Genomic DNA, 25,019 nt, shown 5'->3' with positions numbered 1-25,019 from the left:
CACTGTTGAAAATGACATGAGGCCCTATAGGTGTCGAACAATACAATAAGTATTTCTTCTTTCAACAGTAAGGAAAAGTTAAGAGAAAAATTGAAAACTATTGTTTAAAACTCATCCATTTTTTTTTTGCTTTCAGAGAGGTAGTATTCTCCCCAATGTCAACAGGAAGAAAATACTTTTCAGCACAGTTCAAACGAGATCAGGATGAGGTTGTAATGGAGGTACTTGCTCACCATTTCTTTCTTTTTTTCAATAGAATTTCTGGATGATTGTTTCTTTTCATCCTGGCTGGCTGGTATTTCATCTGTGTGCTGGAAAGGGCACCAGGTGGTCAGTTTTCACTTCTTTTCCTCTTCAGTACAAACTGCAGGCTCCTGCAATGTTTCTTTCGGCGCCACCATTACTACAGAAGACTCCTCGGTGCTGCCCTGCCTCATAGAGAGACTTGTGTTTCTTTATGGAGAAGTTTTCATTATTTCCAGATTCTTATTGAGCCCATTATGTGACCATTGAGACAGGATGAGAAATAAAATGACTGCATTTTGTTCTGGGCTGTTATTCCTGGACCTTTACAGTTGAGGTGGAGAAAGAAAACACCTCAACAAAAATAATTTAAGAGGCATGGCTGATTGGTTGTCTCACATCTGATCCTAGGAGTCCTGTAGTTCCTGCATAAATATGAAAGGGGCCACATAAATTTCAGTGACATTTTTAGTTAAAAACCTCCTGCTGATAGAATCACCTTTCCCATCAAGAGTGATCTTGGTGTACAATTGAAAGCCTGGCCCTTATGGTAAAGTGCCTCTTTGCCAAGAGTTCTGCATTTCCATTTACAGCCTTCTTTCTCTGAGTGGTTGCTCATGCTGGCTTTGAAATGATGTGTTGACCTTTTTGTGTTTTTTTTTTGTCCTCCTTTCATCAAATTGGCTGTACATTTTGGTTCTATTCACACCAACTCAAATATCCTGACCCCAAAAAAGGTTTATCTAATACCAGTGATATCAGTTTTCAAGGACAAGACATCATTTTTACAAGTATATTTTGAATTTTGTATGTTCTCTCCTCTTCTCTCTTTCCCTCCCTCTCTCTCTCTCTCTCTCTCTCTCTCTCTCTCTCTCTCTCTCTCTCTCTCTCTCTCTCCTCCCCCCCCTCCCCGCACACACAGGGAGTTGCCAGAAGATAACTTTCTAGAATAGATTCTCTCTTTCTACTATGTTGGTCCTGGAGAGGAAACTCAGATTGTCGGGCTTGGCAACCGGTACCTTTAGCAGCTGGGCTATTTGGACACTGCAAGTAGATTTTTGAATCACATTAATGAACAGGGTTTCGTCCTTTCCCCCTAAAGACTGAGACTCCTTCATTGTTGCTGATTGGCTAGATATTCTTTTGTTGTTGTTTTTTTGTTTATTAGAACCCATTGAATGGAATATCATATAATATACCAGAGACTTTCCCATGGTGATGTTAACTTGTTATACACCCACATAACATACTTTATCCTCTGGTTTTCTTATTAGATTTACTAACAGTCCATTGTTGTACCATTAACAGTTAATGGCCCAGGAAGAAGAACATGTTATTATACAACTCTTGGCAAAACTAGCCCTGGTGTAGAAAAGTCATTAAGCTTCAGGAAGTTCTAGCTTTCTTGCACCCTATATCTTATCCTTAATGCAAGCTTTCTATTCTTCTCAGACATCCTGATGTTTTAAAAGAAATAGAAGGAGTGAAAAAGTGGGGCAGGGGGATCAGAAAGACATACAAATCAAGCAGAGTCATTTCCAGTGCCTGCAGTTACATCAGTGATTAATCAAACTAATGGGGAGTTCTAATTCGGTGCTTTGCTACCCTGAAGCCCTGTAATTGCGGTGTCTCTGAATCCAAAGGAAACACGTTGTGCTTTGCGTGCCCAGGCACATAGCTTTTAAATCTTCATAACTCTGTAATTACTACAATGCTTTCCTTCAAATCTGGCTCAATTTCACTTCCTTAATGAGCACCACAATCTTGATAAAGTTTGAAGTTTGCTGCCTCTGCTGTTCACAAGGACTCCATCCCAGACTGATAGTGTGAGTGGCAGATTTTACTCTTTCAAGTTCCCCTCCAAAAGAGCTGATTGATTTCAGGACCACCATAGTCACAAGCACTTCTGGGTTAAGGCCAGAGCTGAGTGTTTTCATCAGAGAAGGGTGCTTGCAGAACAAGTTTTAAACAGTTAAAAGGGAGGGGCACAGGAGGCTTATGAACCCCTGGAGAATGGTTGTTTAGTTTTATTAGTGCCATGTGCCCTAGAGACTGTGGTTCATCTTACCCAATTGAAGACTTTCCTTATAGCAAACGTATTAAAAAAAACCTCCTACTTCCTCTTTATAAACTCAGCCCTCCAAAGACTCAAACTTACAAGCCAGCTTTCAAAATACAGCAACCGATTTTCCCACATTCTTTCTGTACTGCCTGGTTTTCAGGTTTTTTTTTTTTTTTTTAAAGACATGTTGGAATGCCATTTAATAATTCTGTCAGAAGTGAATCTTCTCATGCAGCTGCTTGGAGGTTCCCATTTTGCCACGTGGTGATTCTTGGGCCCTGATTTGGTCTTCAGGTACCTAAGTTGTAAGAACCACACTGAAGTCCAGGCTGCTTTTAGAATCTCTGTTCCAGTCTGTATCCCAGACAATGCTAATTGCTCTGGGATTCTGGATACTACTTAATTTCTATCTCTATTATAGCTTGTCTGGCTTGGCCCTACAATTCTTTGTTTACATGTCTGCCTACACCACCAGACTGTACCTTTTCAAACAATGTTTGTGCTTTCTTTCCTTTTATATCCCTAGCACCTCACAGAGGTTCTCAACCACAATGAGTGTTTGCACCCAGTCAATGGAAGCAACCGGCAAATGTCTGTTAGACAAGCGGAAGACTGAATATGTGAATGAAACGCCATTGTTGCTCACTATCACCATCTGCTTTACCTCTGTCAGTCCGTCTGAATTATGTATTCACAGTTCTGACTCAATCCAGACTTGGCATGTTTAAAATTATATTCAGTTGTAAAATGTAAGGCTGGGGTTTTTGAAGAGAAGTGCTTCTAACACTGGAAACGATGAGTAATCAATGGCTCTCTACATAGGAAGAATGTTCGGATTGACAGTCTTCGGCATTTGGGGGAACCGTTAATGTCATTCACTTTTTCTTCTGGCAATGTTCTCCTGTTAGAAAAATGCTGACAGAAACTCCTATATTTCAAATTTGATAGACTAAACGAAGCTCTTTGAGGAAGAAAAGTACCAATTAAAACAAAGGAAACTTCCAATGGCAGTATATTGTCTATCTCCCTTTCAAATTATGCTCATGATTATATATATATATATATATATATATATATGCACATACATATATATGTATGTAGGTTTACTTATCTTTATGGGGACTTAATATCTTGATGTATTAATGAATACATTTCTTCCTGGTGATTCATGATTAACAGTATAAAAAGTCAAATTCAAGGTTGTTGAATTAGAAAAAGAACTCTATGAAGGCTTTGGGCATAATGTTTATGCTATAAAGCACACGCCTATGGAAGCATACAGGCTTCCTCAGTCAAGATGGCTTATAACTCGGGCTTTCTGGCTTTCTTCTACCACCCAGTAAAGCTAAGGGTGGTAAGGACTTAGTAAATCCCAGAATCAACAGCTGACATTTAATGTGGGAAAATCTCTTAGAGAGCCTGCCAGTGGTGCCCCCTGGTACAGGGAGGAGAGAAGTGAGGACCATCTTCCACATGCCTTATGCCCACTTCTGTGTATGAGCTCTTTCCATATGCTTAGAGACTCTCTCTTCTTCAGTTTTTATTTCCTCTTATGGTGTCTTTTGTACTGTAAGTTTATTTGTACATGTAGTGTAAGTAGAGGTTAACTATGAACTCTGAGAACTTTGCTGCTTCAATGTGAGCCACATGACTCTCTAATAATTTTCCCAGAATGGGTTTTTCTCCTTCCCCAAACACTGCCAGCATAACATTTATGTACAAACCCTGTTCTTTTGCTTCCAAATTGTGATATACTTATATAAATGGAATATATATATATATATATCCTATACATGAAACAGTTTGGGTAACGTAGTTTGGAATGGAATGCCTATAATTTTTCTCAATAAAGTTAATGGAATTTTAAAAAATTTCACAGCTTTTTACTTAGTGGCATGGCTTTTAGGGGTGAGTTACAGTGATTACATTAGGGATAGGCACAGTTGGGTGGAGGAAGGGAGACTTCAGTCACCACAATTAAATGATTATGCTAACATGCTGCACACAGGAAAGGAAATACTTTTCACCAATACTAATGCTGATGCATCATAGATGGTGGGTTATTGAATCGGGAAATTTTGGCCAAGGAGCTTTGGGGATCTCTGCTTTGGTGCTTGCTCTCGGTGCTTTGTAAAATCTGACTTCCCATTCATTGGGCTGGAGAAGGCCAAGTGAAGCTGTGGGGCATGGTCATGCAGATAAGAGATTTCATTTTGTTTACAAAGGCACAGTGTTTCTATTGATCACACATTGGAGGAAACTGTGCTAGCTTTTGATCTATGTGACTGACAGCCTGGGATTGGGCATTTTTAAATGCTTTTTCCCCCTTTTCATTTTGGTGATAATGCCTAGGAAAGGGAATATGTGCACTTGGTGTGTGTATGTGTGTGTGTGTGTGTGTGTGTGTGAGAGAGAGAGAGAGAGAGAGAGAGAGAGAGAGAGAGAGAGAGAGAGAGAGAGAGAGAGATCAGGCAAGAATATAACTAGGCATAACACTCTAAGTTCACATAACAACCTTAACTTTGATAGTTTTAAAAACAACTTTTAAACTTTATTTATTGTATTTGTGTGTGCACTCACTATGGTGAGTGTAGAGGTCCGAGGACAACTCTGTGGAGTAAGTTCTTGCCTTTTATCATGTGGGATCAAATTCATATCTTTAGGTTTGGTGGTATCTTTATCCAGGGAACCATTTCACCAGCCCCAGCAGCCTTGGTTGTTAGAGGAAACGTTTTTGTGGGAAAGCTCAGAGTAAATGCAATCCAAGATCTGCATAATATATAACCTGGGTGGGGGGTGTTGAAAACTCAGTCATTGACTATATACCCCATTGAGATTACATGTGGTGGCTACCTTTTACATTTTAAAAATATTTTTATTCCTTAAAACAGGAACTAGAAACCAAACACACAGACACACACACACACACACACACACACACACACACACACTCACACACACTCTCTTGTTACTACCACCACCATTCTTGTTACCAAATCATTTGTGTGGACCTTACAGACATTATGACCCTTTACCTCCTTTACTCGTGTGTGTGTGTGTGTGTGTGTGTGTGTGTGTGTGTGTGTGTGTGTGTGTGTGTGTGTGTGTGTTGGGGGGCAGAGGCATGAACACAGGAAGGGCTTGAGGTGCAAAGGGAAAGGTTGGGACTAAGATGCTTTCTTGAAGTTGCCTTCTAATAGATTACAGGATTTTTAGGTAGTGTTACTAAAGTCTAGCAATTGCACTGTTTTCTAAAGATGTGTTTATTCTCAACAGCTAACAGAGAAATGACAGTGCATCAATACGTAATATCAATGAGCAAGATCACTTGTATTGGTTTCATCTTTGGTGACATTGAAAAAAAAACTATCTTGGAAAAGTCATTGAGAATCAAGGAGATCAAAAACCAACACCAAATCTTTTATTTTTCAGCTAAATGGCATTGTTAGCACTAGTAGGAGTCCAGGAGAGTAGAAAACCTCTCCCCTTTTGTACAGTTGAATGGGGCTTTGATTCATTTCATGATCTTGAACCTGTGCTAGTCACTTTAGGTAGATACTCAGATAGCTAGCCTGTTGCTCAGCCTGGATACCCATTGCCATCTTCCTTCTCCTCTACTTTGCCCCCACCCCCTTAAGGTCACCGTGACTGGTCCATGAAAGGAACCCACCAATACTCTCAGCCCCCATTCAGGAGTGAAACTCACATAGTGCTCATTTACTGTACACGCAGGTGGGTGGCTCCACGGGATCCCGTGGATGGGGTTAAGAGGATAGTTCTAGGTGTGGGGAACTACCTAATGGCACGGACAGACACCTGCCATCAGGCTTGGTAAGTGGATGCCTCATACACTCTTCTACTCTTCTACATTCTTCAGCGTGCTCAGAGAGTAGAGTCTGGTTTGCGCACATAGCAGAATTCCTCTTCAGAATTTGGAGCATGTTAAAATTGTCTGGCTACATTCTAAATTGGCCAGCTCTCTGTATTTGTGATGTAAAGAACATATGCTGAAAAATAGCTCAAAAACCTCTCTTTTTTTTTTCTTTTTTCGAGACAGGGTTTCTCTGTGTGTCTTTGTGCCTTTCCTGGAACTCACTTGGTAGCCCAGGCTGGCCTCGAACTCACAGAGATCCGCCTGGCTCTGCCTCCCAAGTGCTGGGATTAAAGGCATGCACCACCACCGCCCGGTCCTTCTCTTTCTTTTATTTTCTATCAGGAAACAAAACCAAATTTAAAGTAAAGCTGTAAGAACGACACAGCAAACTGCAATCTGCCCTTTGCTTGGACTCACTGTTTTGGTCATTATTTCCCTTTTTGTTTATTATACTAATTCCATTATTACTGACACCACCACCACGATCACATCCACCTCCACCACCTCCACCATCTCCACCACCATTCTTGTTACCAAATCATTTATGTGGACCTTACAGACATTATGACTCTTTACCTCCAAAACCCCAGCTTGGATCTTCTTTTATGAACCGGGATATTCCTCCACCAAAATTATTATTATTGTTGTTATTATTATTACTAGTAGTGGTAGTAGTAGTAGTAGTAGTAATGGTAGTATAAGACAGTCTCTGTCAAAGCCTTTGTGACCAAAGCGTAGGCTGATTCCAGGTGCTGAGTGTTATGCCCTGGAGGGACTCCCTGTCAAGGCATGGAGCACGGAGGCACAGCACAGCAGGCAGGTCTAGAGGACTTTAATGATGCACGAAACATATTTTTTCCACGTTCTCTTTAGACACATGGAATGAGGACAGCATTCTCAAGATCTGGCTTGTGGCCTTAAATTTTATTTGTTTGTTTGTTTGTGTGTGTGTTTATTCCACAGTGTACATTGTGGAGAGATGAAAGCTTGTATTTTGTTTAACAGTTCTCAAACTCTTTTTTAGGTTTTCGGTTGCCACCATCTAGCCTGCACACTACTGCAACTGAAAATGTATGCCTTTTAAGAAATTATACCTTTTAGTTAACCGAAGGGAAAACTTTCTATTCTTCTGTGAATCATCATCTTTCCCATGAAGAACTTTAAAAACCCTGTGTTGGATTAACACAGTAGGGTGACAAAGAGGTAATCCGATTCATTTCACTTAATGTGCAATGAATTTTGCAAGAGACTTTCTTGGGGGGGGGGGGTGCTCACTGATAATTTGGGTCTCATTCATGATGTTCCTGTAGAAGAAGGCTCCCAGAGCCGACCAAAACAGGATGCCAGAGAAATGGTATAAACAGCACTCTGGCCACTCTGGCCACGTGGGAATGCACCCATGCTGCGTCACCCTCCCCAGCTGCCTCTGTTAACACAGCGCCTGAGGCACTTTAAGGAGCAGCTCTGTTTTCCCCTCGAAGAACCAAAAGACTTGACAGAGCTGGAATTCTACGGAGCGACTTGCTCCAACACGAATCCCACAGCATCCCCAATACTTTCCTCCCTCTGAGCTGGCTACCAGCACCCCCACTCTTAACTTGAGGACTCCCCACCCCCACGGTTCTGAGAGTCTCAATTCTAACCTCTGAGACTTGTGTGAGAAAGTGTCTGGGCTCAGGAACGCACCAGGCGCGGTCCGGCCACCAGTGACTCCCAGCGGTCGCACAGGGCGCTGCGCCCCACTCCGCCCCGGCCTCCCCTGCCCGGCGTCCGCCCTGCCGCCCCCGCGCGGCCTCCTGAGCCAGGGCTGGAGGCGGATTCCTCTGTCCGGGTTTTCAGAGCGCCTTTCCGAAACCTCCTCCCCGCCCAGAAAGGGAGAGAGATCCCAGGCGCAATCGCTCCCCGGAGCGGCCGAGGGGCGCGCGGGGAGAGGCCTGCGCCGGGGTACTTTCAAACTGAGGCGCGCGCACACACTCACACCCACCCACCCATCCACACACGCGGACACACATACATACACACGCTCACACACACTCACAGACACACACACACACATACACACATACACACACACATACACACGCCCATTTATATAGGCGGCGGCAGTGGCCAGGGCGGCGGCAACGGGCTCAGGAACGATGGAGCTGAGCCAGCTGACCCCGGTTGGAAGCAAGTGAGGAGGATCCAAGCACACCCCGAGATTTCTCTGCTCAGCGCTTGTCATCTTTCCTAGACAGCCGTGCACCGGGACGAGGACAGGTCGGACTAAGCTGTGAAGGAGAGGGTGGGGAAGAGGAGGAGGCCAGGTGAGCAGAGGAGCCCTCGGCGTATCTGGACGGCCCGGATCGCTCCTTGCCGGACTCCTGCCCTCTCCTTGCTCAGGTGGGCGCGTCAGGTCCCTAGCTCACAAGGGACGCTCGGAGGAGAACGGAAAGTCGCGGCTTGGCTGTGCGGGATGCCTTTCGCCAAGCGGATCGTGGAGCCGCAGTGGCTTTGCCGGCAGCGGCGCCCGGCTCCTGGCCCAGATGAGGACACGAGTGGAGGCAGCGTGGAGCCGCCGCCCCTGCAGCCGCCTGGCCGGCGGGAAGAGGCCGAAGCACCGGGGCCAGAGGAGCCTCCCCGTGTGCCCCCTGCGCCTCTCCCACTACCACCACCTCTGCCGTCTTTGCCGGCGCCGGCCGAGCAGGTTCAGCAGCCACCGGGCGAGGCGCACGAGGCCGGGGAGGAGAGCGTGGCGGGGGTCCCGGAGGCGGAATCGGCCACCGGCGAGGCGTCCTCGGCTGCGGCCGAGGCTGTGCTGCTCATGTTAGATCTGTGCGCGGTCAGCAACGCTGCGCTGGCCAGAGTCCTCCGGCAGCTCTCAGACCTGGCCCGGCACGCGTGCAGCCTCTTCCAGGAGCTCGAGAGCGACATCCAGCTTACTCACCGCCGCGTCTGGGCACTTCAGGGCAAGCTCGGCAGCGTGCAGCGCGTCCTCAGCACGTTGGACCCCAAGCAGGAGGCAGTGCGTGAGTACCAGCCCCATCTATCCTCCAGGGTACTAGGCTCCAACGCCGCACCCTCTTGCGGTCCCCACTCGCCGCAATCCCAGCCCCGAGGCGCCGCGCCTGCTGCAACTTGCACCTCACTCTTGCTTTTCCTCCCCTCTGAGATCCACCCAAGTCCTCCCGGGTTGAGGAGCTAGGGTGGCCCTTGACCAATGCAGGGATGCAGGCATGGAGAGCAGAAAGTTAAATGGACGGCCTCTCAACTCATAGACATCCCTGGCGTTGAGACCCGGCAGGAAGGGAGCATTTAGGGGGCAGACAAGAGGTAGAGAGGGTCTGTCATTTACCATTGGGACATATGCCTTTCATGTCCTTGGGAAGAGGGAGGGGTGCAACTCTCTTAGCTTCCAGGAGCCAGCCACCGGGTTGCACCACTGGGGGCTTCAGAGTACTGGGTGTCCTTTTAAATGTCTATGGGAGACAAGGTGATTTGTCACACTTGGCTGTGACCTCGGTGCCCGGGACTCGTGCCTTTGGAAGGTGTGTGACCTAATCCAGCATCACTGGCTGCCTGCCTAGAATGAACTCCAAGGTGCTCTACTGAGAACCCTGGGATCAGCAAAGGCCTTGGTGAGGGACTGGAAGGGAAGAATGCCTGAGAGTGATAAAGGGATCTCCGAGCGTCTTTTCTGCCCTGGGTAACCTAGGGCTCTTAATGAATGCCTCTTTGGAGTATCTGTCCTCTGAGCATCCCTCAGGCTCTTCTTCCTCTGCCTTAGTTCCTTATCACACAAATCTAGACTTAGGTATGAACCGGTCCAGCCAGGCAGGCTACAATGAAGGTGAGGAAGGAGATCTAGAAGACCCCTGGGCATCTTCACTGCACATTGACTTCACTCTTGAAACACCGTAGTCTCTGTTAACTATTCTTTCTAAGGGGCATTCAGGCCTCCCCCACTGGTGCATGGTCTCCCAAACCTGGCAGCAACAGAATCATTTAGAAAACGAACCAGGCTGTGGACCAGAGTGCTGGGCTGGCACGCGGGTCCTTTACTTCCTAGTTCAGCTGAGATGCTCCAGGGGAAGGTGATGTCAGCGGTTCTGACTTACGTAAGAAGCCTTTTCTGTTGCTGCAGTGGCTGCTCCGGTGTGAGGTGGTCACTGAGTGCACCAGGCAGAGGAGCTTCAACAACATGCTTCCCAGGAGGACTTCGCTGCACCTCTGTTGGGCAGCCCAGCCCAGCCTCTTGGCCGGGTCTGCTGGCCTAGGCATTCCTTTTCCTCACCCCTTCCTCCCTGGAAGAACCCTTTGAACCCCGCCCCAGGAATTCACTGCTTTTCTGCAATAACAATAATAATAAGCGTAATGAATAAATGATGTGCCCGATCAGTTTTCGCAGCTATAAAAGACCTGGAGTTGGGTTAATGACTAGTTGTTTAAAAGGGCAATTCCGGGGATGAGTTCTGGAAAGAATTAGGATTGCCCTAGGCCAAGTCGTATTTTACTTTTGGGACTGGAAATGAGCGCTTTAATCCTGCCTCCTTTTTTACCCCAAACCACCCAGCAGGGACAGGCCCTTCACTTTCAACAGCACTGATATTTGGGTAGTGCGGTTGGGGTGGGGGGAAGCGGTGACTTCACTTCAAAAGAACTGGAGGGAAGTTCTGCAGACAGTTGAATGGTGCATACGTTTTTCATGTGCACGTGCGACACCAACATACCCCTTCTTAAACAAAATCCACACTGCCAAAGTAGAACATATTATCCTCACTATCCTTTCTATTAGGGGCACCAGGTAGGCAGTTATGGGTCTAGAATCTAATAGCCCCTTCAAGTCATTTTCACTATCAGAGTGTAAACGAATGGAAAATGGAGTTAGGGGGATCATTAGTGTATTGATGCAGTTGAGGAATATAGACTCTATTCATGTATATTTATATATGAATAAAGATGGGGCCCAGGGAAAGTCTTAAAATGGATCAATTCAAGTCCTTTCTTCTAAAATATTTTATTGATTGTTATTGCATGTGTGTACATGATGTGGGGGGTGGAGCGGGACATACAGAGGTCAGAGGGCTCCTTTGTGGACTTAGTTCTTTCCTTCCACTATGCACATTGTAGGGACAGAACGCTCGTCACCCAGGCTGGCTTGGTGATGCTTTTACCTGCTGAGCCATCTCACTGGCCTGCCTCTTCAATTTTTTTTTCTAAAATGTTATCTCAACACTTGGTATCCTGATTTCTCTCTCCTCTCATCCTTTTAAATGGAGGATGGCACTGTTCTATTCATAACCTCTCAGAGTAAAGGCACAGTATTTTGCATCTTAACTTGACTTTTCCAGACTTCAGAGCCGGAGACGAGGATTTCCATTCAGGAAGTTTGAGAGGGAGTCCCAGGAAGCATGTGGAGGGAGTGGAGAAGTGAAACAGGGCCGGTAGGAGCTGAAACTTGTCATGAGGAGGTTGTTACTGCAGAGGCTTTGGATTCAGCCTAGCTGGGGACCCTAGGCTGCCATGGTGCTTCACTTGGGGGAAGGGAGGGTGAAGAGGCTCAAATGTTTCAGTACCGAGTCTCCCTGGGTAGATGGAAAGTAGCACCTGAGCAAGAATTACCTGGCTTCTAGGGCCAGCCCCATGTCCGATTCCAGGATGTGCCTGGGGGGAGAGAGCTATGAAAAGCCTGTGGTGGACACATGCGTGTCTGCAGGGATTCTCTTGGGAGGGCAGAAGGGCTGATCAGAACACCAGTGATATCAACTACATTTGCATCCCCCTTTAAGGTTGCTCCAGCCTGGGGGTATTTCAAAGAGAAAAGAAGACTTCCTCCCCTTGGCTGTCTGTGCCTCTATACCCCCATTTCATTTTCCTCCCCAGATCGCTATGCCTCACACACTCTTCTTGCTGCTCTGTCCTCAGGGCTGCTTCCTGTTGCCCTGACTCATGGTAGGGAACTTTTTGGTGAATGGCCTGATCTGATATACACTTCCGTGGAGTCACTTTTGAGGCAAGTTTGGGCTGGTAAGGCAGTTATTATCTAGTCAACTAGTATGGGGGACTAGAAATAAGGAGGAAGTGGTCAGATTCTGAACTAACTCATTTTGGAAATACAATTGATAGGATTTACAGAGTAGACTAGGAACAGGTTATGAGGAAAGTAATTGAGATGTCAGACTCATAGTTTCCTTTGCTTAAATAATTCATAGAAGGTGATGACATTTACAGAAATGCAGAAGGCGACTGGGAGCATGGACATTTTATTCTGAAGGAAATGCAGTCTGTAGTTTTCTATTTGAGCCCTGTTAAGTTTGAGGTGTCTGATGAGTGTTGAGAGTGATGAGTTAGATATGGGAGTTGAAAGCATAAGAGAAAGCCCAAGCTGGAGATGAAGATGTGACACAGAAAGACGAAGAAGGCATGTGAAGCCCTGGAGCTAGGGACAACAGAGACGATAAAGGAGAGTGGTACTTGCAGAAGGGTACCGATTGTTAGGCATGCTTGAACTTCATAGAAAGTAGGACGCTGCTGCTGGAGCCCGGGGGAGCCCAACTTTGAGTTTCACAGGAGAAGAGAAAGAATGAAAAAGAACATTCAGAAGTCTAGGAGAGTTGGACGCTGTGGTTCACACCAGTGAATTGTAGCTCTTGGGAATCAAAGGCAGGGCATCTTGGGTTTAAGGCTATTTTGGACTACACACACAGAGATCCTGCTCCATAAAACAAACAAAACATCACTAAATGCTACGTGTAAGTCAGTGGTAGAGCACATATTTAGCATGTACAAAGCCCTGGGTGTGACGACAGTACTGAGGGGTAAAAATCTAGAATGACAATCGGGACAGTGTGATACAGTGGAAGCAGGAGGGAGGTAGGGGGTGGGGGCACAGATTATGTGCTTAGCATGTGTATAAGAGAGTGGGGTAGAGAAAGAACAGGATGGGTGGAAGAGGAAATGGATGTCTCTTGTGAAGAGTTTTCTTGGAAGGGAAGTAGAGAACTGGATCAGAGGTTGCATGAACATACAGTATGGAAGGAAAACTTCTTCAAAGGTATCAGCATGTTGCACATGCTTGGCTTCCAAAAAGAGGAGGAAATTGGCACTGGGAAAGAGATCTGGACAATTATGGAGTTCTTGAGAAACAAGATGTGGGAAGATGAAAATACATTTGGAGGGAACGTGACAAATCTAGGCAGAAAGGCAGGTGAGCTGGGGGACTGACAGAGGTGGAGGTGGGGCCGGGTGTTTCCCCTTGCCATGAAAAAAACATGACATCTATTTTCTCCATGAAGTAAGTGGTGAGATCATCAACTGAGAGGGTGTTGGCAACGTGGGGAGAGGAGGCAAGGTGTGAATAAGCTGTCTCAGGGGGAGCATGGACGCAGTAAGGAAGTGTAGTGGGATTATCTGGCTGCATGGAGAGCCTTCTGAGATTTATGGTCATAAACTTGAACCAAGTCCAGCTTTTCAGTCACTAACACCTGAGGCTTTGGAATTACTTCATGGGATTCAATGCCAAACTGTGCAGCCTTAGACGTTTCATGTTGTTGGCCTTTTGGATACCGCTAATTACATTTAGTTACTGAATTTTTAAGTAAAATTTGCATTAAGCCCAACATTCCTATTTTTTTTAAGCATGCAGATTCTATGTGTTCTTTTTGTGCATTTTCACAAAAACAGATAACTCAAGGAAAAGCTACTCAGACCAAGAGACCAAACACTGTTGTGCCCTCTGCCAGTTGCTATCCATCTCCCTAGGGGGAGGCACTCCCCTGACTTCCTCTTCCAGCAACTAGATTTATATGAAGCTCTTGGACTTTATGTGAGCGCCTGCTCCTTCTTAGTGTCATTCATTCAGCAGCACACTGGCAAGGGCCTTCCATGTTGTGCATGCATAATAGATTGCTCATTGTCAGTGCTGGGTGAAATTGTGGTTATCGGCCATAATTTGCTGATCCATTCTCCTGATGAGAGACATTTGTTTCTATTTTAACATTACAGTCATGAATATTTTTTGCTATATGCTTTTTGTATTTTTAGTTCTTGAAACAAGGGACCATATATCCTAGGATGGCCTGGAACTCTGTATGTAGCTAAGGACCTGGAACTTCTGAACCTTCTCCTGCCCTACCTCTGGAGTGCTGGGATTAAAGCTGCCATACCTGGCTTCATGCAGTGCTGATAACCTACCCCAGGGCTTAGTTCATGCTAGGCAAGCACTCTACTAACTGAGCTATCTCCAACCCCCCTCTAGGTCTTTTGGTCAGCATATTTGTATCACACTGGCCTGTATGCATCTAAAAGAGGAATTACTGGTTCAAAGGGAATAGGTACGTTTGGCATAAATATAAGACACCTGACAGTTTTCTGCCTGGTTGTATTGCTTTATGCTCCCAGGAGTTCCAGTTGCTCTGCATCTTCACCAGGACTGGTATCTTTTAAGTAACAGCTACTCTGGCAATAAATGTAATAAAACCTCATAGTAGTTCTAAGCTGCATTTTGGATAGCTTTTGAAGTTAACCTTCATTTTGTGTTTGCAAGTCCAATTTGGATATCCTTTTTTTTTTTTGTGAATGACTAGTTCAAGGCTTTTACTCCCCCCACCCTTTTCCCCCTTTACTACCCTTTAAATAAAGTTTTTGGTCCCTTTCTATTGTCTTTTCTGAGTATTTTTTTTTCATTTTGAGACTATGAGTCAGTTGCCATCTCTAGATACTGCAAAACATTATCTTCCAGTGGTTTGCATTTTGACGTCTTTAGTATTATAATTTGGTGAACAGACATTTATGTTTTTATGTTGTCCAGTTTATCAGTTTTTTCCTTTGTAATAAGCTTTTTGTTTCTCTTCTGTTTGTTCTTAAACAATTCTTCATCAGTTCTTGGACCATGAAGAGATCTCATTAGTTTTACAGTATTTTTTGCCTTTGCCGTTTAGATCTGTTATTTATATGCTATGGATTTTTTGTTTGTTTGTTTCTTTTTTTTTTTTTTGAGATAGGGTCTTTCTTTGTAGGTAATCCTTGCTGTCCTGGATCTTACTATGTAGACTATGCTGGCTTTGAACTCACAGAGATCAGCCTGCTTCTACCTCCTGAGTGCTGGGATTGAAGTTATGGGCCACCACATCTGACTTGGAATGGATTTTTATAAATGGCGTGAGGCAGAAGATTATTTTCTCCACACGGATGCACAGTTGTCCCACTGCCAGGTATTGCAAAGGTGTCTCCCCATTTCCCTGCAGTGATACCTCTGTCACTCCTCAAGTGGATGGGTTTTCTTGTTACTGGTATTATTTTAAAGTTAACATTTCTTTGCACGTGTGCATGCGTGCCTTAGAGTACCCGTGGAGCTCAGAGGACAGCTTGCAGTCGCCTTCTTTCCCCATGGGAGACCCTGGGGCGAAGCTCAGGCCATCATCAGGCATGGCAGCAAGCACCTTCCCCTTCTAGCCATCTCTGGCTCTCATGTCGTTTTTTAGCTGACACTTCTGACTTTCGTTACTGGTCAGCCTCTGCACTACTCTGCACTAGTTACACTGTATGCATTGTCTTATGTAACCTTCACACCTCTCCTGCTGAAGATGTCCTACTGCACAGTCTGCCGGAGACTTTTGGCTTGGTTTGGCAAGTGGAACAGGTTCTTCCTTGCATATAGGGAAAGCCAGAGGTGCCACCGAGTTAATGGCCCTGAGGCAGCACTAAGAAATGTAGCTCCCTTGCTCTTTGAAAGGGAGACGCCTCCAGCAGGTTCCATACTACTCACCAGTAGAACTGAGCAATAGTTGCCTGTGGTTATGATGCATCTGCTGACATAGCCTGTATTTGTTGTTCTTTTTCCCACTCTCACTTTGCCTTCAATTGAAACTACTTGGACTTCGTCTGCTTCTCAGGAAGCCCGAACCAGGACGATCTGCTGGATCTTTTTTTCCTTTGTAATGCTAGAGGTTGAACTCGTGGCCTCACCCATGCCCAATATGTTGGATCTTTAAATGATGAGGACAAACTCTGGGACAAGTGATGCCTTTTGGCCTTTTTCTTGAAGGATTTGATACAGGATTATAGATTAGATACATCTGCCAGAATGTTCTGCAGTGGGTCTGGAAGGAGCTTCTATTACCAGTGACTGTAGCCACAGTTGGAAGCTATTGGGATGGGAGTCCCGCAGTAGTGTGGCAGTGAAAAGGCACAGGGAAGAAACTCAAGTTTATGTTGACAAAGCACATCCCAAAGGTTCCTCAGTCAGTCAGCCTCCGAATGTGCTGGTTATTGCCCTGTGGGAGGGGCCTCTGACGGTTCTAGGAGATCTAGGCCCCCTACTTAAGAAGTATGGTTTCAGCTAGAGTAGCTATGGAAACTGCTAAATCATGAAAGAGCTGGGGAAATTAATATATTTGGGGGAGGAATCATTTGGGTTGGTATGGTAGCACTAATCCTAGTTCATTATGCTTTTGGAAGATAATGTTTTTCTCCTCATTCTGTCTGTCCTACCTACTGCTCATAACAATTCTCTTTAGCCTGCCTAATGTGTCTTCTTGGATGTTTTCATTGCTGTGGTTAAGTTTCTTTTCTTCTGGCTTTGCCAAGTGAGTTTCTCTGAGGCAATATGAACTGCTCCATTCAAAGTTGCCTTTAAACCTGTCACAGAATGATCGAGAAGAAAGCAGTTTCTCAAAGGTTAATAATTCATGGCTATAATTTCCTAATAACCAACCAATAACAATACAACAACACACTTTTTCCCAGATTTTTTCCAGTTGTACTGGGTTTGACATTCCTATGTTTGTTTTTTTGAGATAAGGTCTCACTATGTAGCTCTGGCTGTCCTGGAACTCAGTTTGTAGACCAGGCTGGGCTTGAATTCACAGAGATCTGCCTGCCTCTGCCTCCCAAGTGCTTGGATTAAAGGTATACATCACCGTGTCTGGCTGACACTTTTTTTATTGAGATAGGGTTTTATGTAGCTTAGGCTGGTTTCAAACTCCCTATGAATCAGAGGAGAATAATCTTGAACTCTGAATCCTCTCAACTATGCCTCTGCAGTGCCAATGTGACAAGTATGTGTGATCATCAATCTGGACCCTGGGCTCAGCTTTTAAATCAAAGTTACTGAACTCCTTTGTTTAGGAAACATTTGGGATTCTACTGGGCTGATACTCAGGTGGAGAAAATGACAATGTTTTTGTTCCAGTGTGTGGGGAGGCCTTTTCTGCATGTGCCATTACAAAAGCGAAACTTCCACACAGGCTCTCTAAAATGTCTTCAACCTTAGAGCTTTTAATTTACCTTTAACCACTGGTGACATATGAAGTGTCTCCTATTGTCTTACATTATTCCATGAGCCTTGAGGACTGACCCTTAGAGTTAGTGAGAATTTTCAACAGAGTTAAAATTTTCTCTTGATACTTCTCCCTAATTTCCTTTTACTCTATGTTTTCATTAGGCTTTCTATTGCTGAGTTGAAATAGAAATGACCAAAAAGCAAGTTGGGGAGAAAAGGGCTTATTTGGCTTACACTTCAGCATTGCTGTTCATCACTGAAGGAAGAAGACAGGACAGGAACTCAAACAGGGCAGGAACCTGGAGGCAGGAGCTGATGCAGAGGCCATGGAGGGGAGCTACTTACTGGCTTGCTTCGCATGTCTTGCTTACCCTGCTTTCTTACAAAACCCAGGACCACCAGCCCAAGGATGCCACCACCCACCATGGACTGGGTCCTCTCCCCAAAATAACTAATTAGGAAAATGCCTTACAGCCAGATCTTATGGAGGCATTTTCTCAATTGAGGTTTGCTCCTTTCAGAGAACTCTAGTTTGTGTGTCAAGTTGAGATAAGACCAGCCAGCACATTCCATTAAAAAATCATGGGACAAGGATGGAAAGAGAGCTCAGTGGGTAGAGTGTTTATTATGCAAGCCTGAGTATTTGAAGTCGATCTCCAGAACCCATGTAAAAAGCTGGATGCGGTGGCACATGCTTATAAGCTTAGTGTTGGGGAAGCAGAGACAGGAGAACCCCCAAGGCTTTCTGGCCAGCCGGCCTAGCTTACTACATGAGTTTCAGGCCTATGAGAAAAATTGTCTCAGAGGAACACAATAGGTGGATGGCTCTTAAGGAACCCTGTCAGAGCTTGACCTCTGACCTCCACACACATGCTTACACTTGTGCACACACACAAACACACACATGCACAGTATAACAAGGATGTGACTGGCACAAAGCAACAATTACAAAACTTCTTGAATATGATTTTATATCTTAATAATAAACCGAAATGAAATTAATGAAGTTGACATGGGTTTTGAATGTAAGAACTTCATTCTAGATTTGAAATTTGTTGGAACAACATTTCAAATAGCACTCCAACTGGACTATAAACCCAGAGGGCAGAGACCCTGTGTAGCTCATCTTTATGAATGACTAAGACAGATATGGGCAATTTCTGTTTCTTGTGTAATGTCCATCTCTCAGCCATTAATGGGTATGAGAAGATTTAAGTTTACTAAGAAAATTATCTGTGGATATAGGCATCCATATTCTGAAAACTTAATTTTTAAGTGTTTAAGGTCCTCAAAATGAAATAAGCTAAGCATAAACATAACTTGCCAGATATGGTGGTACATGCCTGTAACCCAGCCTTCAGGAGACCAAGGCGCACTCTCTCTCTCTCTCTCTCTCTCTCTCTCTCTCTCTCTCTCTCTCTCTCTCTCTTTCTCTCATCCACACACATACAAAGTTAATGTTAATTTAATAAGAGTCATGGAATTTGGGGGTCTTAAATTTGGACAAAAATCTTAGCAACTCATAGAAATCCACTTCCCATCCAGAGATGTCCCAAATGGTAGTCCCTGTGAGACCCCTGGCATTAGAGAGCGGCCAACCCTATCTTGATTTGACTGCCGGATGGTTCTCATGCTCATAAGGTCCTTATCTAGACTGGCATCACATCTTTTTGTAATCCTAGTCTTTTGTCCTACTTCTGGCACTGAAGCTGTGTAGCATCTACTTTGAATCTCTCTTCCAGTCTCTTGAAGTAGTTGTAGGTTGATTTCTATGGTTTCTCCTAAATCTGTCTTCTTCATGCCAGGCTAGATAATTTCAGTTTCTTAGATTCCCCCAGTGAAGTTTTTAGTTCCTCTTTCCCTGATTGCCATCTGCCACAGGCATACAATGTGATGAGACCTCTTTCTTCTGTTACTATGAGTTATTAGGACTAAGGTGGCCTTTGTTTTAACCATCACACCATGCTGTTGATTAACTATTGCCATTATGCTCCAGTAAATTCCCTTCTTTAAAGTGGTAGATTTTAAACTTAAGATTTCCTTGATTCTGTGTATAGTTGATATTTTGAACTTAAATTTTGTGCGACTCTTCCATTGTCTTTGTTAATTGAATCTTGCTTGCTTTGCTCTTTCATTTCCAATCAGTGGTGATAGTTTAATATCTTGATCCAATGTGTCAGCTACTGCCCCCAGCATTTTGTTCTTTGCAGACACTATAAACATGATATATAAACTATGACATCACTCACATCTCTGATAAAATTATTGTTCGGATGGACTCAAGAAAGACCAGAGCTCACTGGCAGACAATACTAGCAACATCCTTCTAAGTTGACATCTATTAATCAACATTCCTTGGGTGTCATTGTTGCTGAAGCCACAAATGTACCGCCCCCACTTTCCATCCTAACCACATTTCTCCACCTTGCCCACAAGATCTATCATTATGAGTGACTGTCAAATGGTTTTCTGAAATCAAGATACCATATGTTTGTAGCATTCCTTTGATCTCCTGGTCTACTAGTCCTATTCCAAAGGGAAATAAGGTTAATATGGCTCAAACTGGACCTATTAATAGCAATAATGGGAGCCATTTTTCTTTTTTGGTGTATAATAGGTAGAAAGTTTATGTTGACAAACCAGCTCTGTCATTCTGGCCATGGAATGACAGCATTGTAGGATTGCAAAGGGACTCTTTGGGACCTACAGCCCATTTCTCACACTCAAGAGTGCCTTGTTTGTGACAAGCAGGGAATTAAAGTTTTTGTCTCTTCCTTTCTTTTAGGGTACTCAATGATGACCTTATGTCCCCATTCTTTGTTCTCTAAGAAAATATTGAGAATTCAGGACCTTTGGAGCTTTCTTAATCTTGCTTTGAGGAAGGTTGGGGACTGTCTGCCAGAAATGTGGAAACATTTGTGGTGGGTAGTATGGATTCTGAAGTTGGACTGTGTGGGTTCCATTACCATCTCCACCCTTTCAACATTGTAGGACTTTTGGCAGCATGTTGCATATTTCCTTTTCTTCATTTGCTATGGGGTGGAAATAACAGTACTGACTGATCATGTTATTGACAGAAGTTAAGTGGGTATTGAGAACTGTGCCTGGCACATCAGCTCTTTTATTGACACTATACTGTATCAGATAGAATAGAAGGTATATATTGTTCTTTCCAAGTAGGTGAAAGCCTCTGCCTGAATCTGTGAAATTCAAGGTCAGAAGAAGGATGTGGCTAGCTCATCAAACAATTCTGATTCTCAGTGTGGCCAGACATCAATTAAGGTTGCTTTTCTTAATGGCCACTTTTTGTTACTTGTAAAAGCATACAAAAAAGAGTGATTATCTTACCTTACAGGTTCATTCATTTATTATATATCAGACATTAGTGTAGACACTTATGTTTGATAAGCAAACAAAAAGCAACTATAAGCCTGTGTTCCAAAGGAGAGAGAGAAACTCAAAACAACAAACAGCATATAGAAGGGAATTCCAAAGCCTTTGAGGGAGGGCAATCAACTGTGTGGGGCTAGGATGGTTATGTTTAGTTGGGTTATTCTGGTGGGCCTCACTGAAGAAGCTGCATCTGAGCAAATATTGGAAGAAGGTAAGGTTGTTAATTATGCACATCGGTGGAGGAAGATTCTGTTGGTAGAGGAAAATCATAGCTTGTACAAAGGCCTTCAGGTAAACACATGTCGTGCATAATTCAGTGATGACAAGGAGGCAAAGAGGTCATAGTGGTGTAATGAGGTAAATCCATGGAGTTTATCTGATAATCAAAGATTTTTTGGGGGGGTTAATTCACAACAAGCATAAGGGAGTTGGTCGCTGGGTCCAGGAGGCATGGTCCAATGCAGTTCTCTGGAGAACTCTGCCTTAATCCTCAGCACCAGCATCCAGCATCCAAGACCATGAGGTAGCCAAGAGAGTGAGCACGTATACATCTCAGGTCTTAAGGGGTTCCCCCTTGGCCACACCCTGGGGGGGGCAGGTACCTAGCAGTTACTTGCTGCCTACTAGGGGCGGTGCTTCAGGAGTAAAGCACAGACAACCACCTCTACAGTGGTGGGTGTAGAAGTTATGTGTAGACAAATTTCTAAATGGTCTTATTAATAGAAAACACGGAGCCAGATATAGGGGTGAAAACCTGAGAGATCAGGGAAATAGGGAAAGCCACAACTAACTTCACCTCACCAACTCCACAGCTTCCAAAGACAAGATACTTCCTGTCTACCCATGCCTATATAATATGCCTTGCTGTTCTGCCATCTGATTTGCTCTCTCTGTCCAGCTACATCACTTCCTCTTCCTGCCCAGCTCTGTCACTTCCTGTCTGTCTGTACAGACCTCCAGACCTCCATGGTTAACTAGTGTTGGAATTTAAGGCATGTGCCACTATGCCTGGCTCTGTTCCCAGTGTGGCCTTGAACTCACAGAGAGCCAGACAGATCCCTGCCTGCCAAGTGATAGGATTAAAGGCGTGTGCTAACATTGCATGACTTTTGTGTTTACTTATAATGGCTGGCTTTTTCCTCTGATCTCCAGGCAAGCTTTATTTATTAAAGCACAAATAAAATATCACCACAGAGATGAGGAGGGGAGTGAGGGGAGAGGAGACCAGCATGGCAAGATGGAGAGAGATAGCAGAGAGTCTGGCAGGCCATTGCCATGGCAGATAGAGTTTTGCTCTGAGTCTAGTGGCAATCCTTCAAGGATTTCCAGACAGGAGTAAGGTGACTAACTTAGAGTTGAAGGGAATCATGTGGGTTATTGTGTGGAGAGACCTTTCAGGGACAGGGGGACCAGGAGCAGGGACAACAAATGGATGAGTGATGCAGTAAGTAAGAGCAGGGAGTGCTTTGGTAGAAGCATTGAGAAGTGATCAGATACACCATCGAGCCGGCGACAGTTTGCCTTCATGAGTAGGGCTGGGCAATTCAACCCATACAGAAGGGCAAACCTAGACAAGGAAACGAAGAGCCCCTTCTCCTCGTCCCCTTAAATGATGTTTTCAACATTAATAGAATTCTGTTTCTCCTTTTTCCTGCTCCTTTTTACCAGCTATTAATAAATCTACTCGTGTAATGTGCATCACCACTAGACATATACCATTCTCCTCACTCTAGATTGTTAATATTCCTTTGAAGATATTAAAATTGTGCTAGAAAAGCAGAGTTTGAAGTTGGGTGGCCTAGTACATCCTTCTAACTGGGGCTGCCGTGGGAATATGACCACAAAAGAAAATGACTCCATAGATTCTTCTGCAAGCTCAAGAAGGTTCAGACTTCTGAGATAGACAGCAGCAGAGCCTTTCCTTCTTTTGGGTCTGAGACTATTTTATGATAGCTTGCTGCTGCCTTTTATGGAGAAGCGGGGCCTGCTTAGACAAGGGTAAGAATCTGGCTTCAGGGGCCTGAGGAATAACTTAGAACCAGGATCTTTTAAAAGATAAAGCTAAAAACATTTCAGAAGACATTAAAAAGATATCTTGCCTTTGACACAATTTTCTAAGCTGCGAAAACTACTGGTTTGTAATTGCACTTTAAGCTTACTTATTCCAGTGCTCCAAGTTCTTACGGAGGGCGAGAAAAGGTGTTAGAATCAGATTTCCGATGACTCTGTCTAAGCACATTTGGATTTGTGAAACAAAATCCTAATTCTGGAGTTCAGCTACGCTTGTGTCGTTGTTCATACCAAACAACTAAGAGAGAAGCACTACTAACTATGAGAGCAGATGACAACCACTGAGACATACTGTTCACGAGAATACAGTATCAATATTTACGTTTCTCTCCAGCCTGCATGTGAACTCCGTTCCTCAAGCCTGTATTTATATTTTACTAAGGCAACTAAAGCTGTATTTCCCCTTTTAATTTGGCACCAGAATTCTGCCTCTTCAGCCCGCCCCTTTGCAAGATGGCACGTGTTTTTTGAGCATTTGAGTCTGGAGATTAACTGAGAGGAGGAAGTACAGCGGGAATAAATGGTACAGAAAACCTCTGAGAAGTCAAGGGACTTTCTGTTTTACCAACATGAGAAAATAGGTCTTGAAGTTTGTAACAGTGGGTTTGTATGTTGAGGCAGGAAGGTGGCAGGCAAACTCGGAAGGGATTTGGGAAAAGGGAACTTGGAGTGTTTTCAAAGAGTACCATGTGAGGTAAATACCTTTGGTGTGAGAGCAGAGAAAGGCTGGAGCCCTATCAGGTTTCAGATGTCACCTAGTGCTCATCTGGCAAAATTTTAGCTTTTGATAATTAGAACTAATGAAGAAATATATTGCATAAGTTTGCCTCTTGTATGGTTTTGATTTAAGCCTTTGTTTTATGTCCTGCAACAACTAGATCTTTAGCTGCTTATACAGTGTGGCAGGGGGTAAAGAGAAATAGGGTTCACTGACAGACATACTTTGGGAGAAATGATGAGAGAAGTAGGCTCTTCAGATTACTGATGTGTAAATGTAAGTTTGAAGCCCTGTAGGTTTTCTTAATCTAGTAAGGCAGTGCTTTTAATAGATGTTTAAGATGAATGGAAAATTGAAAACCAAACCAAAAATCTACACAAAGTACCTTTATCTCCTTTTCAACCTGGGCTTTTTTTCTTTTCAAGTTCCCTCCCCCTGCCCCGTGTGTGTGTGTGTGTGTGTGTGTGTGTGTGTGTGTGTGTGTGTGTGTGTGTGTGTGTGTCCCCGTCCATCCTGATAAGCCTCAGTGAATCAAGCATTACAACCTGTGAAGCGCAGGTTCAAGATTGGTTGGTTCTCAGGAGCTGGGCAGTTTGCTTGTTGCTCCAGCCAAGTATTCAGATTTGAAGCCCAGCACAATTGCCCATAGCTCCAGAGGATCTAACACCTTCTTTTGACTTCTATGGACTCTGCATGCACATGTTGTTCATGCATACATCCAGGAGCGAGCGTGTGCACACATGCACATACACATAAAATTCCATATCTATAGGTTCCCCAAGGGACTGGGATTTTTCTCAAGACTGCATGCTTCATTCCTATCCTAGGTTGTCTTTGATTCTTGTGATACCACCACTTACCAGCTGTATGATCTTGGACATAGTCTGTGTGTTTCAAGCTCCTAATTGGTAAAATAGGAACAGTTGTACTATTGATCTAGTGTTGTGAAAATTTAGTGAATTGACCCAATGGTAGTGCTAGCAGTTGTGATATACAATGCTATACACACAAAGGGTTAATGTGTTTATGCTATTGGTGGCATGATTTTTATGGCTTTATTATTCTTATCAAGGGACTTGGGAAAAGGAAGTAGGCATAAAAATTGATAAAACCCAGCTCCCGTGTCTCCTCAGATAGTGTACCTATTCCAGTTCTGATCATCTGGATATGTGGAGAAAATGGGGACAGAGAATGTTATCCCATTTTCTGGCTTGGCTAGTGTAACTCATGTCTTGCCTCGCTTGTGGCAGTTGCAAGAACAATTCATCTGGCTGCCATGATGCACTCATTCTCAGAGAGTGTGTTTCTGCTGATGGCCACAAGGAGGTCGGGTGTGGATGTGTAGCATCATGGGTACAGTAAAGGGTGCAGCTATCCAAACTTTCTGTCTGAATCTTCT

The 25,019-nt window shown here is 44.2% G+C and overlaps 1 protein-coding gene across 2 annotated transcripts in view; it reads left to right on the top strand.

The window, feature by feature from the left end:
* Nucleotides 1–7,983: 7,983 nt before the first annotated feature.
* The window catches only part of Nhs (NHS actin remodeling regulator), a 336,047-nt gene continuing 319,011 nt past the window's right edge, over nucleotides 7,984–25,019 (top strand). Inside the window, exon 1 of one of the 2 annotated variants that reach the window (XM_006973226.4) lies at nucleotides 7,984–9,187. In XM_006973226.4, the coding sequence (XP_006973288.1) occupies nucleotides 8,635–9,187 (553 nt within the window). In that variant the 5' untranslated portion in view covers nucleotides 7,984–8,634. The remainder of the gene's footprint in view (nucleotides 9,188–25,019) is intronic. The other variant, XM_006973225.4, reaches the window with a different exon arrangement.

The sequence above is a fragment of the Peromyscus maniculatus genome, chromosome X (genome assembly GCF_049852395.1).
Source record: "Peromyscus maniculatus bairdii isolate BWxNUB_F1_BW_parent chromosome X, HU_Pman_BW_mat_3.1, whole genome shotgun sequence".
Lineage (NCBI taxonomy): Eukaryota > Metazoa > Chordata > Mammalia > Rodentia > Cricetidae > Peromyscus > Peromyscus maniculatus.
This window is presented reverse-complemented; position numbering and strand designations above follow the sequence as displayed.